Raw genomic sequence first — 21,193 nt, 5'->3', positions numbered from 1 at the left:
CAACTTCTCCCTCAATTATTTCATCACAACTGTCTTCTGAAGTCACATTGTCTGCATCCTCTGACATTTCATAGTCTGGGTCAAAAGGATCAGAATGTTCAGACGAGTCCTCAAAAAGATCCGAGTGACTATTGCAACCTAAATAAACCATAAAATGGATTTAAAATAATGTTTCAAATTTAGCAAGAAATATCTCTGAAATTTATATGACTTCATTTTTCAACTGTTCCTCTATACTCTCTGTATTTCTTTTGCAAGTTCAATAACAATGTTGAAGAGATCATTTGAATTATTAAGTCAAAATATTATTACAATGAAAGTGTATTTGAACATGTTGCATACAAAAAACATTTAATTCCTCGGGCATTTATAGCTCACTATGCACTATAAGTGTTTACCATACATGTGTTAACATTAAATAGTTCACTATGCAACATCTGTATTTATACATGTGTTAACATTAAATAGTTCACTATGCAACATTAGTGTTTACCATGCATGTGTTAACATTAAATAGTTCACTATGCAACACCTGTATTTATACATGTGTTAACATTAAATACCTCACTATGCAACATTAGTGTTTACCATACATGTGTTAACATTAAATACCTCACTATGCAACATCTGTGTTTACCATACATGTGTTAACATTAAATACCTCACTATGCAACATCTGTGTTTACCATACATGTGTTAACATTAAATACCTCACTATGTAACATTCGCATTTAATGCATACATCATACCTCACCATGCAACATCCATGTTTACCATGTGTAAATAACTCTATTACCATTTATCATGTGTTAATACAGAAGTATGTGTCCCTCAACATGCACTTTAGTATTTACTATATATATTTGTAAATACCTAATTTTATTTGTAAACATGCTATCTTACAAAGCACCATTAGTGTTTATGTGTAAATAAGTACATTGAATGTACGCATGCAACCGGAGCCATAAATAACAAGGGATTTGCAACTTTTTGAAATTTTGTGACTTATTGCATGTCCTATTATTTACTTTTTTTCAAATCTTGCATCGTTTAAATCACATAAATCTTTAAAATTAGGCTATTGAAGTAGAACCTCTTTATTAATATAAACAAACTATTTAAAATGTTGTATTTCTGTAAGTTTTTTTTATTTAATATTGTAACAACAAAAAAGGAGTAATCAGAAATACCAACAGGTGAGTCGTGGTCAGCCATATATCCGAGATTTCACTAACTCCCAATCATTGACCTCTTTGATTTGCCTAGTTGCTTCTTATAATCAATATAAAGGTTCAAAACTTGAACTGTAAATGGTAGGTGTTTCTGGTGACTTAAATATAAGTTTCATAGAGTCTATGGAACACACATTACTAATCCATCAAACTAAGATAACTATATTGTACAACGTCCAATCTAAAAATATTTTGAAGTTTCATAATCATGTTTTTGACAAGTATCAAATAACAATGTACTTACTTTTCTTATGATTGAATAAAAATTTTCTGCCACCAATGACCAACATATCTCCATCATTCAATTCTTTGCCAATTTCAATTGGTTTTCCATTGAGAATGACAGGAAACTTTTTACTAAAATTTGTTACGGAAGCCTGAAAAATTGGAAATGTGGATAATCAACGAAAGGATCATATAAAGCATTTGTTGTACAAACAGGATGAGGAATTTATAAAAGTAGAAAAATAAATATTTTTTTAAAAATACATTTTAGTAAAATTGTAGGGGAAAATCAAAGTAAGACTTAAAGAACTTTAGAGATACTGTTTAAAGAGTACTGCTAAAAATGTTGGTCAGGTTTATTACAAATGTACATGTAAGTCAAATTAGACTACTAAAGAAAAATATATGTAAGCTAGATCATCTCAAAGGGCCCCACTTTTTTTGTAAGGGTCATTGGGATGAAAAGGACTTGTATATAGGAATGAATTAAGAACATGACCTCAACTCCTGACTTATATTTTACCCATGGGCACTTTTTGGATGACATATGAGCCAGTACGAAAATACGCCAGAGGCAGTTCAGTACTTACAGGAAGAAGAAGAAGAAGATAGGACCACAGGGAGAAAAATATGCTCATGACAAGGATTTTAAACAGAGATCTGCTTTAACCCTTGACTCTGTGAAATTAGTTCAAGGTCAATGCAAACGCATAACCATCAAGCACTCTGGATTAAATATGAGTCAGATTGGGCCAATGGGAGAAAGCATAAACCTCATAAAGATTTACAGAATTTTTTTAACCTTGACCTTTAATCTTAAATGAATTGGTTTAATATTAATACACCCTTAAACCCAGAGATAATCTGTAGGTGAAGTTTTGGCAAAGACTGGACCAAGGGGAGAGAAAATATGTTCTATACAAGGATTTTACAGTGACATTTTTCATACATTGACCTTTGATCCATAGAATTGGTTAAAGGGCACTAAAATCTTCCCAAAAGCACTCTTATGTGTGAAGGATAAGAAAGATTGGGTCAAGGATAGGAAAAATATGCTCTGGACAAGGATTCAACACAAAAGGTGTTTATGACTTTGACCCATGATCCATAAAATTGGTTCAAAGTCACAGCACACTCTACTCATGGACACTCTATGAGTGAAGTTTGCTCCACACAAATTAAATTAGAAAAATAGACGGAAAGACCAATCACTACAAGGCACACACCGAGTGGAGATCTAATGATTTACATATAGATAGTACGTTACCTTGAATCTGTCAACTGCAACAACTGCATGAATATTGTCAACATTTGTTACGGACACTTTTATATTACACTCTCTTCCACTACAAATCAATAAAAAGAGTATTAAATCTAAAATATTAAAAATATAAGTTTAGTCACATTGTTTTTAAGTCAATAATCATGAATTCTTAATGTATATTACAAATATTCACATTACTGCAAGCATACTCCTATTTATTAAATGAAATTGCATGATAGATTGATGTACTATCCCACACATTTTCTTTCCAGAAAATGTTGGATTAGAAAAGTTTTACTGTGAAAAAATTCTAGCAATTGTAAAAAAATTTGTGTGGTAAAATCTCCAAATATAACACACACAAAAATTAAAAATTCATTTTATATTACTTAATTATACCTTCCAATGACACATTCCTCTTCATTCATATGGTAAATGGCTCCTAAACTATCATCCTTCTTGATCACCGTTATTTTTGCAAGACACATCCCAACATCTATCAACCAAAGTTGAGAATAAATTTCAGAAAAGAACTATATTTACAAAGCAATTCTCAATTCATGTAATAATGTAGAATTCACTGGTCAACACTGGAAAATTGGATTCGCCATTTGGGTGACCATGACAGAAATTTAAATTGTCAAAATTAATTTCAGTTTGCCCCCAAAAAGAAAAAAACTTTTAATATTCATATGTTTATATTTTTATGCAAAATATAAGCCTTTTTAATAAGTTATTTCATTGTCAATGTTTCTATCATAATTTTGCATTTCCAAGAGCAAATACACATATACACTGTACACATATATATTTATATACCTTCTAAGCGTGAATCTTTGGTGGTGGCTCCTCGTGTAGAGTCTGACTTTTTAGTGGTGGTTCCTCGCATAGAGTCTGAGTCTAAATCTTTGGTTGTGGCTCCTCGCATAGAATCTGAGTCTAAATCTTTGGTGGTGGCTCCTTGCATAGAGTCTGAGTCTAAATCTTTGGTGGTGGCTCCTTGCATAGAGTCTGAGTCTAAATCTTTGGTGGTGGCTCCTCGTGTAGAGTCTGAATCTTTGGTGGTGGCTCCTCGTGGATAGTCTGAATCTTTGGTGGTGGCTCCTCGCGGAGAGTCTGAATCTTTGGTGGTGGCTCCTCGTGGATAGTCTGAATCTTTGGTGATGGCTCCTCGTGGAGAGTCTGAATCTTTGGTGGTGGCCCCTCGCATAGAGTCTGAATGTGAACCTTTGGTAGTGGCTCCTTGCGGAGAGTCTGAATCTTTGGTGGTGCATCCTCCTGTAGAGTCTGAATCTTTGGTAGTGGCTCCTTGTGCAGAGTCTTGGTTTGAATCTTTGATGGTGGCTCCTTGTGCAGAGTCTGAGTGTGGATCTTTGGTGGTGGCTCCTTGTGTAGAGTCTGAGTGTGAATCTTTGGTGGTGGCTCCTTGTGTAGAGTCTGAGTGTGAATCTTTGGTGGTGGCTCCTTGTGTAGAGTCTGAGTGTGAATCTTTGGTGGTGGCTCCTTGTGTAAAGTCTGAGTGTGAATCTTTGGTGGTGGCTCCTTGTGTAGAGTCTGAGTGTGGATCTTTGGTGGTGGCTCCTTGTGTAGAGTCTGAGTGTGGATCTTTGGTGGTGGCTCCTTGTGTAGAGTCTTGGCGTGAATCTTTGATGGTGGCTCCTTGTGTAGAGTCTGAGTGTGAATCTTTGGTGGTGGCTCCTTGTGTAGAGTCTGAGTGTGGATCTTTGGTGGTGGATCCTCGCGTAGAGTGTGAATGTGAATCTTTGGTGGTGGATCCTCCCATAGAGTCTGAATCTTTGGTGGTGACTCCTCGCGGAGAGCCTGAATGTGAACCTTTGGTGGTGGATCCTCTTGGAGAGTCTAAATCTTTGGTGGTGGCTCCTCGTGTAGAGTGTGAATCTTTGTTGGTGGATCCTTGCTTAGAGTCTTTGTCTCCACCTATTTTGCATCTTTGGCGCTAAACAATATTTCAAAAAATCATTAACAGCATTCACAAATGTTACGAATTACTGTCTATAGAAGTGTTTTTATTCTTTTAGTACCTTCAGTGGAATTAAGTCCTACTTAATTAAATACATTTCTAAATGTCAACACATACATTGTAAATATAAAGCAGTTAAAGAAGAAAAGACACTAATTCAAATTTGCATTGGATGACAGAAAACTTTATCACTTAATTCATATTATACATGCTAAATATATTTTTCACTCTATCCCGAGTTAAAGCTACAAACATGCATCATTCTTTGTAAGGCCCAAAAATATATATTGGTTTCCACTTTCCCGATCGACCCTAAAAATTTCTGCCGACCCCAACATATTTTCCCCCCATTCTCACAGATTTAGCAAATGTCATCACTACAACTAGAGTATATTTATTAACTTATTAAGTTATCTATTACGCACATACTTCCAAAACACCAGAACAGTTTTCGTATACAGTACAGTGGAAGAACTGTTTTGATTTATCATATAACTTTTATTTGATTACTAAATTATACATTTCATGCATAGTAGAATACTGAATCATTAAAAAATAATTCAACCTATAAAATCGAGAGGAAAAAAAAACCCAACAACACACTACCTACATGTACCTACCAACCCTTGATAATATTGAGATGAAAGTGGAAACTAACATATATTTCTTTTTGCCTAATAAATGCACAAATCTGAATACTACATGTATAATATTCATTTAATGTTAATCTGACCTCAATAACAGGGCTAAAAAAAACTTTGGGACAAAGTCGTCAAATGACTCCTTATTTTAAATTTAACAGGCCATTCTCAGATCAAGGTCACCAATAGTAAAACTTTTGATTTCCTTACAATATTTGCAAAGTTCCTTGATAACAAATGCAGTCAAAAACACAGACATGACATGTTATTTTGATTAGTCCACATCTTGACTATTTTGACTGAAGTTAAGTGTTTGATCCCATTAAAAAAAAAAACTAGCCTGGTTACACATTTACGGTTGCAGAATACCGATCAGCTCCTAATTTAACTTGCAAAATCTTGATTTAAGTCATAAACTGCCAGTTGATAGCTCAAAAATTTTAGCGCTATGTGAACATTTACAAATTAGCAAAGTACCAGATGGATAGATAGGCAAACATTATGATAATAAAACGATTCCTTTATAAACCCAAAATTCTTTCAAGAGTTAAATAATGGAAAACAAAAAGTTTCAAATACCGTTTTAGAGGTTCTCCAACTATAAATTCCTGGACCATAGTTATATCGTAGTTCTTCCCCAGTGTTTATGTCTCTGACAGCAACAAAATATACATGGGGTTTACCATCTTCTTCAATTATCGTTGCTTTACAATTTGGTTTTTTGTGCTCATCATTTAGTAATCTTCCAAATGATCTGTTTTCTGTAGCATCAATGCTGTTTTAATGAAAAATAAGTCAATAAAATGACTGTAATAATAAAAATTATGCATCAACATACATGTATCATAAAACACACAACCTCATCATCAACATTAATTTTCACAATGAAATAAACAAATCTGGCTAAAAGCATACTTTTTGAAGAAACGGCCACAAGTTATATCCAAATTTTAAAAGATTAACATATTGAAATTAAAGCATTAAATGATACATAAAATGGCTGTTCAGTGGATTAAAAGCATGAAAGATATGATCAAGATAGTTATAGAATCTAAAAAGCAGTTCACTTTGATCTACTTTAGGTCATGATACTATCCACACCCTCAACCCAGATGAGGTTCAATGTCTTAGCATGCTTACACAGGCATATGAATTTTCCTCAACATTCATTGGTCCATGGACTAATCAAGCTTTTTAAATCCACTAGTCCATAACATTAAATCACTAATCCAGTGGCAAATGAAAATAAAACTGAAACAATGTTTGTTGTTTACTCATCAACTCATGGCTTCTTTTGTATCATGTTGTCAAATTGATGCTATCAAACTAATAATTGTATCATAACACATAAAACATATCAAAATGTTATGGTGATGCGACAACAATTTCAAAAGCTACCTTATGCTGTATTGATTTGGAAAAAACAACATTTTGGGAATTCTTCAATATGAATAAATATGTATATATATGTATAACTACGATCGAAAAACCTAATGTAAAAAAGTGAAACGTATAATACTTTAGACGGTCCATGCGGTTTTAATCACATTCATTTACATATTTGGATTTGTGTGCTATTTTTTCTTATAACAAATAATTAAATGACTCCGCATCAAAATAGTAAAGTTCAAAACCGGACACTGAGACATCAGACATTTCGATCCGGTGTAAAAAATGATGCATCGGACCTCAGGCACTGTACATCGGTCAGGTCCGACGTCTTTCGCATAGACTGCCCCTTGTAAAGACATAAAAAAGCTATAGAATGGCATCTAGCCTCTATACTTACCAAAATTGCTTTCTTTTAAAGTGTAATTGAAAAACATATGTGTCATCTTCAGAATCAAAATCTCCTTCGATGAGTTCTCCCCTATATTCTAGTAGTATCTCCCCTTCAATAAATTTTTTTTTTGGCAAATACACCTTGCCCTAACAAAACAAAAATACATGTATTTAAATAGCGAGTATTCTTTTTGAACATATGATATGTGTGCCCTCTCTAGATCCTAGCACTATAATTCATAAATGAAAAATCTTGGATAATCAAAGAAGTTGCTTAATACAAATACCTATTTCTTCATTAATGAATTTTGCTTCAAAATTCTCCTTTTCATCAGACTCTCTTTGTTCAGAGTTAAGCAGCAATGATTCTTCAACTTTTCTTTTCCGGATTTTCCTTTTTGCATTCATTTCAGAAATCTGATAATGATAAGAAACAATCAATTTCTAGTTAGTGATTACTCTATGTTATTTCTCCAGTTTAAAGGGTAATTCATCACGTTTAAATCCTTTTGTTGGGACATGTAGATCCTCATATAAGATTAAGCCAAAGATCGAAAAATCCTTCCACCGCTATGTAGAACTTTAATACGGTACCAATTTTGATGCACCAGATGCGCATTTCGACAAACAACGTCTCTTCAGTGATTCTCAAGCTGAAATTTTGGAAATTCGAAATAATAAATTTTGAAGAGCTAAGAGGAAAACTAGAGTGCCACAAAAAATGGAGCCAAATTCGTCTAAGGATCAGAGTTATGCATAAGGGAGATATCATCCTTAATTTTGAAATGAATTTCTGAATTTTATCCCAGCAATTAAACATACATCCGCAGGGATCGAAATTAACTTTTTTCACTACTAGCAAATTTTAGCTTGTGGATTATTTTCCAACTAGCAAAATTGAGTTTTTACTAGCATTTTGCAATCGATTGCTATTTTAAAGGAATTTAAGAAAACAAGCATGTATCTATATCAAAATATAGGGCACTTTTTAAAAATCTTCTTTAAAGTGCAATAATAAAAATAATATTGAGAATTCTTTCATTTAAATTTTAATGAGTTATAAGACAACATACATGTATCATTGGTGCATGATGAGGGTCATAGGGTACACATGTGCGGCGAACTCGTTGTCCAGAGATCTACCACCTATTTACAACATCATGTGGTTTGAAATCTTGAAGACTGCGTCAATTCTAACTATATCTTCAAAACTTTTGGAAATTTCACCTAAAAAATTCTAATTTTAAAAAAATCGCGAACTCTAAGTGTTTCGTTAGAGACTACAGGACACTGCGTGAAGCATGACACTAACACTTTCATGTGTTGTTTAATGTAAACACGGACGAGATCAACATGCTTGCTATTTAAATCAGACGTCTCTGAGACGCCCAAAGTGTGCATGAAGTAGGCCATCTTCGACATCACTGACTGAGATGACCTTGGCCTTAGTTATTTATTCGATCAACGTTTACTTTTTCAATACTTGTATATTCATTCTGTAAAGCATTTCTATGCACAAGACAAAATTATTGTAAAGTTCAAAGTACAGCCAATAAACCAAGGATATCTTGAAAAAAAGATCGGGGTTTTTTTTACTCGCAAAAAGCTGCGATCACTTGTGATTTTTCACTCGCTATGTCAATTTTTAACTCGCATTTAGCAAGTATTTCCCCTTAATTTCGTTGCCTGATCCGTATTTTCAGGCTAGTAACAAAGTACTGAGCTACTGAGCTGTATATAAATATATAAATACACTGTCTTTATATGTAGCGGCCAGCCGGTTTCGATCGCCAGTGGCCAAATAGTTCAGTTGGTAGAGCACTTGACTAGAGAATTCAGGTGAACCAGGCTCGAATCCCGGTCTGGTCCGTTGCATTTTCTCCCTTCCTGTTTTTGGTGCTGTTGACCACCCCTGGACTTGCAGGTGAAAGTCCTGCCAGAGGGAAAAGAATCTGGGCTGTGCCGTGTCTTTGAGGACAAAGACAATTTAAGGAGGGAGGAATATAGCGGTCATCGATATAGAGGGGCAGGATTTTTTAATCGTTGGCTTTATTGAGCAACTTATTCAGGTCCAGCCCAAAGACTATTTCTACGTACGTAGCTACTTATGGCTACCAAGGTATTTAAACCTACTCTAGGTAGCTATTTTTACCTACTTTTTCCTTTACTTGCATTTCGTGGCCAAACGCAGGAACGGCGCAATATTGTGTGTACCAAATTTCTTGATTCACTTACAATGACGATGAATACCATAAAAATATTGGGCAAAATATGATTACTTTCTAACCTTTCAAATTTGCATCAATAATTCCACCCAGTTCCATTTTCTAGGAGCTAATTAAGATCAAAGCTACGTGATAAGAAGTCTAGAATGTCTTACAAATCATTATTATTTTAATTTTAAAGTTTACCTTCATGCATTTTTACATTAAAGGTTTCTGGGGCGATTTTTCATGCATTTCCCCAACCTTCTCCACCCTCGTAAAGTATTCAAATTTGCACTTGAATTTTGCCGTGCACATGCACTTGATACATAAAACGACTGACCTGTTTAAAATCATTATTTATTTATATTTTTAAAAACAGGTAAAAGTAGGTTGAAGTAGCTACTTTAAGTAGGTTTAAATACCTAGGTAGCTAGCCTACCTAGGTAGCCACGTAGGTAGAAATAGTCAAGAAACTTGCTTTCGATTACGATGAAATTCTCACCACGCTGTCACATGCTACACGGTCAGTAAAAGTGGAAATAGGATACAGTCAATTATCGTAAATCGAAAAGGTTTAAATACAAGATACACCACCCCTGGACTTGCAAGTGAAAGTCCTGCCAGGGGAAAAGAATTTGGGCTGTGCCGTGTCTTCGAGGACGAAAGCAATTTAATGAGGGATGATACATATTGCATTTCAAGTATATATCTATATAGATCTAAAGCACCAAATTACATATGTATTATGTGATGACATACAATGTATCCAAAAACCAGTGACGTCACGAGATTTAAACTAACACTAAGGAGTATAATTTACAGACCTTTACATCTTATGATCTATTACTAGACAGGTAATTGATATGCATTTTTCTGTCAAACTTAACAACATTTTATCATTTACAAGACTGTACTCATATTCTGAACTGGACAAACCTTCACTTTGGTCTAACCCGCGGCACGGCGTCCCGCCATCAATAAAAGCTACGCCAAAATTGTTATCCCGAACCCGATCGTCCATAGTACCTCGGAATTAATTCACCTACCAATTTTTCTATCATACATTCATGTTTAATTGATAACGTGTAGATAATCAGTGAAAAACATGAATATCATGAATTATAAATCTAGAATAATTTAATTTATACCAATTAAAAAAAAAACTAACTAGGACCAAATTTAATGCGGGACGTTTCGCTCCAAGGGATGATTCATTAGCTTAGACCTTAAGCTCTTTATCACGTTCACATGGCAAATCTCCCACATAAACATATAGATCAGACTTATGTATTGCATTGAAATAAAAATACTCTGTATTTACATATTTTGTGTAAAAGTACACCCGAAATACCCAAGAAATTGAACATTTAAAAATACAAGGAATTAAGGGGGCACCGGAAGACACCTGTAAAATATAAAAGCAATTCATCATCAGTTTAAGTATTCTTTACATTTTGAGTTATTATAATTTCCTTTTCTGTAAATGTATAGTCATTCTACCAAATCTCATCCCAGTCAGAATGATAGAGCTGAATCGTACATTGACCGTGGTTTGCAACGATGATTTGATATATATGCACATTTATATATCGCTTCAAATAACTTTTCATGAAATGACTCCCTCCCCTCACAAAATCACACACAACTAGATCTACATGTATTTACGGTTTTACGATTTGCTATCTCCTCAGCTTACGTTTTTCTTTTGAGCCCCCCCCCCCTTTCACACACAATTTTAGTACAAGACTACCCTACTGATTTTTTTCTTCTCTCTATGGAATGTCTTGATCATGCTATAGATCTACATATTATGTATAAATATTTATATTAGACTATTTTCTCTTGGTACGAAACAGATAGGGTATGTTCAGGTAATTCTGAACAGCGGATAATTCCGGACAGATTACGACAACCTAATGGTATTTGGGGAGAGAGAGAGAGAGAGAGAGAGAGAGAGAGAGAGAGAGAGAGAGAGAGAGAGAGAGATCTTCAATCAATTAACTTTTTCATGTGAAAATGATTTAGAGAAAAATTGGCAGAAACAATTTATTATCATATGGCTTACTGTGTTTTATGATTTCACTAACCATTTCAAATTACAATTTCTATATTCTGTCTCAATACTTGCTGTGAGTATTGACTATATAGGACTCTGAAAAGTCTGATTTGACAGATTAATGTTAGTCTTGAACCCAGGATCATCAAAATTATGACCTTGTGCTATATCCAATCAAAGCTCTACCCTTGAAAAAATTAATTCTACGGTTATGGTGAAACTTGGGTACATATAAGTAGAAAAATTTATCAAGTGTTTTAATTATTTCAATATTTGGCATCAGTCTTTACCCAAACGTGGGTCTGTGCCGGCTGTGTCTATACAGTACAACTACTTTCAACCAAAACAATTATTTAATCTATATAGATAGTTACTAACAACTTAGTGCCAGAGGTCAAAGATGCTGTTTAATTCCCAACAGTTTAATGTAATTTTTAACACACATACATCAATATTCCCCATACACTGCATATAAACTAAGCATTTTCCATGTTTATTATTTGAAATTTAAATTCATTTGGAATCGGAATTTACAAATGCATAACCTTATATTGTATATCAAAATTTTGCTTAGAAATTGTATTTGATAATTCACTAAAATAATATAGGGATATCTCAAATGCACTATTGGCTATTTCCATGGACACTGATTTTTCAAAATGCAAATTTTAATGTGAATTCTATTAAAATATCAGTATAACAGTTTGAACTAAAGACATATTGATTTCAAGGTATGTATTTCAAATATTTTCTTCCACAAGTCAATCTTACCAAACATTGATAATTTGAAGAAAATACCCTTGATCGTCCAAGACCAGTTTCGACATAACAAACGAAGTGTAACTTTCAAAAATGTATAAGAAACCATTGTCATAAAAATTAACTTCAAAATCCTCAGTAAAAATAAACTCTTTAAGAACTGAATAACTTGATGAATGCAGAACAAATATACCAAACTTGCACATTATCAAGAGCCTGGAATGGAATCGGACTAGAAATTAGATTTTATGGCAGTACCATATATACCATATTCTTAAAATTCTATAAGAATATAAGAAAACTTTTTTTTTTATTTCGTTATTCACCGTCCGAATTTTCTCGTTAGAGAAATTTTTTGAACGTATACAAATCGAAGGATACCGTAACCAACTCCAGTTTTTGATTAAAACTGATCTCAAATATTGTTTTGATCTTCTTCTAACAATATTCTTCAAATTCAAAAACCTATTTGTTTAAACAGAACGCCATTTTTGTATGATAAAACGCGTGGATTTCCTAATAAAATCTTAATAACTTTGTAGAATTATAAATCTTTGTCAAAGGTACATAAGGTATATAAGGTATAACAAAGGTACATAAGGTATGTATATATATATATATATATAATGTGTTCTTATATTATAAAAATGTCTACAGAAAAGTCTTACCTTAAAAGTTTTCGTTGTGATCCAAGTCGTAAAATCCCGAGGAGTCTAGAAGTGTTTAAACGAGTTCCGAGTTTTAGCTAGTCAACCAATCAAAAATCAGCCAATCACGATAAAGGATATGCAAAGCGTGTGTAAAAAGTTGAAAGTGGTAAAATATGAGTCGAATGAGGCAGGTCACACACCTTTCAGCCAACTGACGACATACCGAGGTAACTGAGATATTGAAACCACGCAATCACCATAGAATATATACACCAAAACAGAGGTATACATTCCGAGGTCACGTAAAATGTACCTCGGTATTTCACACATACCTCAGTCTGTTGGTGTGTTAACATATATAATACCTCAGAAATGTAGGTAGACCAACACACACACACACACACACACACACACACACACACACACAAAATGATCACATAATATCGACGATCAGTTCCTGCTAGTACTTTCGCCTTACGGCTCTTCAGGCAGTTTGTCTTGAATGTTTCAGTTTCATAGTTACTTAACGTTGATAAGTAAACGTTCATTCTGACGTGATAACGTCAGGTAGCGGTGTTGACGATTTAACGTCATAGTCATGCACTAATTGCGCCAAACCAATATATAGTATAACATTATATAAATATTGCATTTAGTTAAGGGTAACATTGATAATTTCACCCCGAAAAAACCATCGTTAACCGAGGCGTAGCTTAAGTTTGACGCATGTGATAAGTTTTTATAATATCACCCGTTGTCAAGTACTGTTATCCGTTGCTAGATACTATTACCCTGGAGCACGCGCTTTCTGTTCTCAGAGGGTAACAACATGTTTTTTCCAAATGCTTCTCGATCAATCAGATTCGAGTATTTTACATGAAAGTATAATAATGTATATGATAATACTGATGTACATAGAATAAATGCATTTAAATCTATTTACGATTAAGTTTAGGTTAAACAAGTTTGATGAAATAATCTTCCGTTGCTAAACGAAGATTTTCATTGTTATTTGGAAGTTTATAAAAAGGGAATAAAATGGAGTTTCCATTTCCACCTCAATTTCGATATTGGTGGCCATTTTGAACCGAAGATGGCTGCTGTCATAAAATTAAGACAGGCAGTCTCGACTAAATAAGTTTTTCTAATGTCCAATATTCATTGGAACTAATAATGGAGCTCTAATGGAGTAGAATATGGCCCTAGCTTTCCTTAGATACCACCAAATGTACACATTTAGTTTCGAAAATTGAATTACAGTCGAAAATATCCAGAATTTCAACAGAAAATTGGTAATTTTCAAAACAAAATTTCAATATTGGAAACGTTGCACACACTGCACTTTATTTACAAACACAACAATCAAGCTCAAAATTCACAAAGAAATCATTTTTAGGTTGTAAATATACAGAAGACTCCGACTTTTATAGTTAGCGACCATCTTTAAAGACTGCCGATTTATAATGAATTACAACCAAAAATATCCGGTCATAATGAACGCAACATCAGACTACAAAAAGGATAAGAATATTCAATGATACAAAAATATAGTATCAAAACCAGTAACTCTGCAGTAGGAAAAACCAGACTATGTCTCTTTTTAAAAGATGGTCGTCAATGTCAAAATAACACATGTACAGCAATGTGTGTGATTAAAGCAATAACTCAGCAGTTTAAATTCAAATGATATGTGTAAGTCTGCATAAATGTACTCAGTATTGCATCCGCATTTTGTCAACTGTTGGCAACTCTGAGCAATTTGGGCAAGGTTAGTCCACAAAATTTCCCATGGATTGCCCTTCTCGACCCAGCCCCATTCCCCCGGACTAGCAGTTTCCATCTGGCACAACAACGTTTGACCCCATATGCATCCAGTCGGATATGCAGAGCACTTTACATGTTTGGTCAAAGTCGCGCGTGTCGGTCGAATAGAGCCATAAGATCGTTGTTTTCTTGCAAAAAGATCTAATCTAGCTTCATCAATATCTACAATTAAATGGAGCTGTCGTACATTGTAATAGCAAACAGTTCTAACAGTTCTTGGTCTCGATCACGTATTTTGCGTGGATAGTGAATTAACTTTGTAAATATTTCTGTCACTTGTGGAAACACATTCCACGTTTGCCATGCTTTCTTGTAGCACTTACCGCGAAAAGATGAGTCCACGCCACAAACAGTAAAAGCATGGAAAAATAAGATCCATGAGACATTTCAGGCCCAATAGCAGTGCAGATGTCATAGACAGGAATCCATTCAAGATGTTTACCTTGTCCAAACTTAATCCAAAATGCCTAAAGTCCCATACTGTTTAAAAGGAAAATAAAACACTCACTGCTACCACCGTTTTGGTCAGTGTTACTTGCTTTGACTCCCATGTTCTGCAGCATGTCTTGCATGAACAAACAATCTTGTATCATATTTTTCCTCTTGATTACAGTTTGAAATATCTTCCACCCGTATATCTTGGTTGCAGAGCACAGATTCCTATCGCGTAGGAAATATAATATTACCTTTGTGTTCCACGATTTTTACAGCAAGGAACGAAAATATTTCAATTTTGTTCCTACTACACTATATCTGATAGAAAACCTTGCCAGTTCGATGAGATTTTACCAGAAGTGGTTATCCTGTGTCTAGATCAAACACCTCTTTTAGATCTTGTTTCTGATTTTAAACTACATGATGTGTAAACATTGAAAACAATTTGTCCTCAATATTTTTAAGAATAAGATTAAATCTTTGAAGCAAATTCCATCGTACATATAGGATATTCTTCAAATGTTTTGGATGTTCGAGGTGGATTAGCATTAACCAAAGCTGACTCATCAATGATAATGACTTCGAGTATACCTGGCAGAGTTGCTGTAGCTTCAAGTAGTGGAACAAGCTGAGCCATTTGACAGGACAGAAGTTTTCCTATATCAGTAAATGACGCAGGGAATGCTTGGTTTTCATGCCTAAAAATTCATAGAGATCACATTCTCTTGACTGACAGAATATGAAAACTTTGAAAAAAAGTTGAGATTCTCCCTTCAAATGTTTCTGGTTTAGGTCTTTAGATGTTGGGTCTAGTTGTTGCTTGAAAAAGTCCGTTTTGTTTTTCTTAATGGTATCATAGAATTTGGATTTCTCCCTTTCTTGTAAATTCTTCATAAAGTCACCAAACATTTCTTTACCTTTGACAACGTGATTTGCATCTCTATGGCACTTGAGTGAGCAACACTCTTAGTATCTAGTGTCTACAGCTCATTTGTGTCTTCCGTGAAAAGATTGCCCATTTCTTTCATCGTATCATACTTTTGATCTACCCTTTCGATGAAAGTCCTTTGTACTTGTCTAGTTTGTTCAGGATGTTTTACCTCCTCATTAGGATTTATTGCACCAGAAAGTTTTTCATATTGGGAAACTATGCGAGCGACTTCATGACCTGTCACCACAATCGGAACTCCTCGAATGTCTCGCGCACTCGACATAGATCTCAGATGCAAAGTGAAGACAACGAACAGTGATCAATCTCATAACTCCTACAAGCAATACAAAATAGATAGTGGGGCAAACACGGACCCCCGGACACACCAGAGGTGGGATCAGGTGCCTAGGAGGAGTAAGCACCCCCTGTTGACCGGTCACACCCACCGTGAGCCCCATATCCTGATCAGATGAACGGAGTTATCCGCAGTCAAATCAGTGTGCCAAGAACGGCTTAACAATCGGTATGAAACACGTCATACAGCATTTGACCCAATGCGAGGTTGTATTGACGAACTAGATCGTTATAACGACCATAGAATTTGCGAAATGCTGACTTCAATCGAGACTGTTGAAATCTCTGTACCATCAACTTGTTTGTCAGTAGCTTAACTGTAGCCAACTGGCAATGCATCAAATTCACTCATGGATGCCATCGTATTACATCCGAAATCTATGTCGAGTACGCGAGACATTCGAGGAGTTCCGATTGCCTGTCAACATCCATCGCCTTAGTATCTTCTGTGAATCCTATAGCACCACTGTTACCTTTAATCAATGCATTGGATTGTCCATGAGCTTGGTAAATTGCTAAAGTGGAGAGTTCGTGACAAGATTTGTGAATGACGAAATTACCCTTACGAAATTCATTGTTGATTTAAGGATGGGTATGTATCCCTGAGGTAATTGGAAGCCATCCTTTTACCACCTCAAATTGTAAAACCTACATTGAAGTATGGGATACAACAAATAAGAATACCTACACTTAGCCCGATCGTTCATTCAATACCATTTAAGTTCCGTGCAATCTGTGCACCGTCCTGGCAACATATGTGACGTTACCCGTGGGTCGGCCTTCCCGAGATGGCACATCCTGTCTATTCAGGCGCGACTATCTGACTATAAAACAAAACAAACGCTTTTTGGATTGTTCGGATAGTATTTGGAACACTATAAATGGAAACTTTTGGTATAGCTGGTATTGAACCCCATGCTAAGTTTCGCAGCAGTGATGCCACCAGTGTACCCTGGTTGTGCCATGGTATAAACTTTTATTATCGAATTCCATTAATATTTTTTAATCCTTGTACAAAAAAGATTTACGGAAAATAACTCCTCAATGACAAGAAACGAAACAAGGACATACAGACATGATACAGAAGATTCCGAAATACGAACTTCAAATTCCTTTAACTGACACATAAATGGGTAATAAAACCCACAGTTGTACTTAATGTTCCAAAAGCAAACATTTTCAAATTTATGCATGGTTAAGAAGAATATGTGTATTTACAGTTGGAAATATTCAGTTGAATCGAGACACAAACTGATAACAGACCTTTCATTATCAGAAATTTTAATTTGTTGACGACTAAGACGCCATCTTGAAAAATGGTTCCCATATTGAATTTTTCAGGTGGGTAACTTTCTTTCTGGAAAGAATAATGTCTGGGAAGTATGCATGCCAAATTTCATGCTTGCATCCCTCAGTGCAAGATTTTCACATATTTTTGACATAATCTGACCCACTAGTAGTCTTTGGTGATCAGGTCTTCCAACCGTCTCATGTAATTCCCATGGGTATGAATTGTGCTCCTTTGTTACTTGACCTGTTTTTATATTATGATGAAGCGGAATTTATTCGAAAACTTCTAATTGAGAAGAAAAATATCTTGCTGTGGCCTTCAATTTGACATTTGAATATATCGACGACGTTTAATCTATTAAAAATAATCATATCCATTCATATGTCGATTCGATATATCCCTGTCAACTGGAAATAAAAGACACCGCGAAGTCGTCCTCTTCTGCTTTATACGTTTTTTTTTAAAAATTATTGTTCTTGAAGCGTATACGTACATGTATGCATTAATCTAAACAGTGAGCGTTTGTAAACAACCTCACAGTTTTGTCATATTTCATTAACCTTGCTCAGTATTGTTCTTATTCTTTGTTTTCAAATTTCATTTGTTGTATTTTTGTTCCTTTTAGTAACTCGGTGCATTTTACCAATGTTTGTGTTTCTAACTAAAGGGTTCACATCCCAAGTCAGTGTAACTATGATTCAGTTTCTTTACCAAATACAGGTACACACCTTTCCCAAAGGCCTTTTTAGATAATTATACCACACATATGTGTAAAATAATTTCGTATTGTGGTACATGTAATATTTTAATGCTATTGTTAACTTGATAAAAGTGTATGCAAATTTGGTGTGGAAATTCGTTTCTATTTTTTCATGTTGTGTACATATTACAGGGAGGCAGGTCATTATGCATATGTCCTAGCTGTCATTATGATTCTGGAGCAGTGAAAGATCTTTGTTTTGATGAAATTCCCTCAATACTGTCATCAACTTTCCTAACCCACGAGTGGGATAAACCAAGAGACAACAAGAGTCAACAAGAACCAGTGTCCTAAATGATCATTTCCAACCCATCAAACCTAAACAGAAGAAGGAAGCCAATTGTGGATTCTTTTGTTGACACACGGTCAAAAAAGTGTACATCTTTCAATCAAATTTTTCTATTCATTTTTTTTCTAATTGTTTTGCATGACTGATTGTCATTCTACATTTCACTCAAATTAGATATATACGTGCCCAATGTTTTGGCCAAATTATGGCTTTTTAGCAGAAAAGACTCACTTAGTTGTAAAGCACCTTCAAGGTCTCTAACAAGTTTTTACAGGTGTAGTAAGGTCTCGGCTAAAGACTCCAAACCACACTGCTGCCAAGTCACGCCCAAGTGTTTGGCACTGAACACTTGTTACAACATAAGGTTCTTTTAAATGGTCATTCAAGCTTATTTTTCTACAATTTTCAGGAAAACTGAAAGCAGTGAAATGGATATAGAGATTTTGAAGTAGTTTAAACAAGACCGTATTTCCTATCTGGTATCTACATCAGCAGGACCAACTGTTGATACTTCATTCGGTGCTCAATATATTGGATCTCCTCTCAGCTACCATGTAAGCTACAAACTTTATTCAGACAAAATATATGAATTAACTTTTTAAGGTGATATTCTACAGTATCATGTAAAATGTATACGGTACCAATTTTGATGCACCAGATGCCCATTTCGACAAATAATTTCTCTTCAGTGATGCTCAACCGAAATGTTTGAAATCCGAAATAACAATGAAGTTTTAGAGCTATTATAGGGAAAAACAGTGTGCCAAAAAAGTGTAGTCAAATTCGTCTAAGAATAAGAGCTATGCGCGAGGGAGATAATCCTTAATTTTGAAATCAATCAATTAATCATAATGACTGACCTCCTTTTAAAACATGGAATGAAATATAAATATCAGCAATATTTGTCTTTTCATTTACAAAATCATCTTCTAGCTGAGTAGCTCAGTAGGTTAGCATATCGACTGCTGACTTGTAGATCAAGGGTTCGAGTCCATCAGAGGTTTTAATTTTATTGTCAGATTGTTTTCTACTAAAACTGCATGTTTTGACTAAATGAAGTAAATTGGAAAGTTTTAAATTTCAAAATATTGTTGCACATATCCTCCACTTTTCATCCTTATCAAATTTCTCTGGTGTAGCATTATACAGTAAATATCAATGATTATTACATTTTCCATATGCACTCTATTCATTTCAAAAAATCCATTTGTAGGAAAAACTTGTTGATGTTATGAAAATTTACAACAAAACACATCTAGTGAATGAAGTTTAGCAGGTTTCTTTATCTTGAATTAAATATGGCATAAAATTGGTCAATACACAACAAGTTAACAATATCTGATTAACAATACTAAAAAGAGAAAGACTAATTTTGCATGACAGTATTTTAAGCTGTTTTAAACGAGCAAAAGCCAGTTAAACATGCACACGATGTTTGACTATTTTGAGAGTTTATGTTACCTCTGAAGCTTTCATCTGTGTTGCACATGACGCAAAAGGTGGAATGTTTAGTCGAAGACCAATAGCTTCGATTTCCTTTTCAATATTAAACCCTTTGTCCACCATAACTGCATCACCATTGTTTAATTTCCCACATTGTTTAAGGTCTGACAATACTTTAAGGAAGCACTTTGAATAATTTTATCAGATACTGATCCAGAGAATAACATGGAAGAAAATATTACAGAGCCCCTTGGATCTATGCCCACAAGTCCTTTCAAAGCTGTGCATGACTTATAGTCAGAATAACATTGACCCTGTCGATTGAGAGAACTGAGCTTTTGTACGTTTAACTCCGTACAGTCAATAATGACGGAAGTGTCTGGAAAATCTTTCTTATAATTTTCAGGCATGTTTTCGATTATTACTTCACGACGAAACCATATATCTACACTACCTAGTCTGAAAAACATAAAACTAATCCAGTGAGTGAATATTGCACTGCAGTCTTGCACAGATATATCAAACAAATACGATTTATGTTTAAAGTCAAAGTTTTGTCTCGGTTTTATCAAAACAAGCAAAAGCTGATGCTTTGTTGACAACGATTTTGCACCTTTAAGAGTTTTACTCCATATACATGTAATAGGATCGTCGTCTTCTGTTTGTACAAAAATGAATATAATACATTGAACCGGTCTTTCGAAAACCCTGTATAATACCGATAATCAGTGTCCTTCAGTTTTTTTGATATCCAAATCGTTCGGAATTCTGTTGTTGCAGCTCAAAATTAATTCGGAGCAATTTTTCCTTCTCTTCAGTTAATGCAGTATTGTCAGCAATAATAGCCAGCTTTTCAAGTGGATTACAACCTGCAATATATTTAGAAAATTTAATAAAATTATTTCTTTTTTTTAGTATTAATGGGTAGTACAATAATGTAAAACTTATGATAAAAGAATCTTGAATGGTTTTTGATTAGACATGATTTATATACAACCCAACATGGATCCCGATAGAAAACACACTTTTCCCATGAAAGTCATATCCGATCACAACTCATTGGATATCC

The 21,193-nt window shown here is 34.5% G+C and overlaps 1 protein-coding gene and 1 long non-coding RNA gene across 2 annotated transcripts; both read right to left on the bottom strand.

Moving 5' to 3' along the window:
- Positions 1-9: 9 nt before the first annotated feature.
- On the bottom strand, positions 10-2,774 carry LOC125682813 (uncharacterized). The gene is made up of 3 exons (XR_008796635.1): positions 2,725-2,774; positions 1,477-1,609; positions 10-138 (listed from the first exon to the last, which is right to left on the bottom strand). It is a non-coding gene; the product is annotated as an uncharacterized LOC125682813 (long non-coding RNA).
- A 336-nt stretch (positions 2,775-3,110) lies between these two features.
- Positions 3,111-20,247, bottom strand: LOC130048593 (uncharacterized). The gene is made up of 3 exons (XM_056145565.1): positions 20,143-20,247; positions 3,541-4,678; positions 3,111-3,217 (listed from the first exon to the last, which is right to left on the bottom strand). The coding sequence occupies exons 1-3, from the start codon at positions 20,245-20,247 to the stop codon at positions 3,111-3,113; spliced, it is 1,350 nt and encodes a 449-aa protein (XP_056001540.1).
- Positions 20,248-21,193: the final 946 nt, after the last annotated feature.

Source organism: Ostrea edulis, chromosome 7, assembly GCF_947568905.1.
Source record: "Ostrea edulis chromosome 7, xbOstEdul1.1, whole genome shotgun sequence".
NCBI lineage: Eukaryota > Metazoa > Mollusca > Bivalvia > Ostreida > Ostreidae > Ostrea > Ostrea edulis.
The sequence above is the reverse complement of the archived record's forward strand: the minus strand, read 5'-3'. Positions and strand labels throughout refer to the sequence as shown.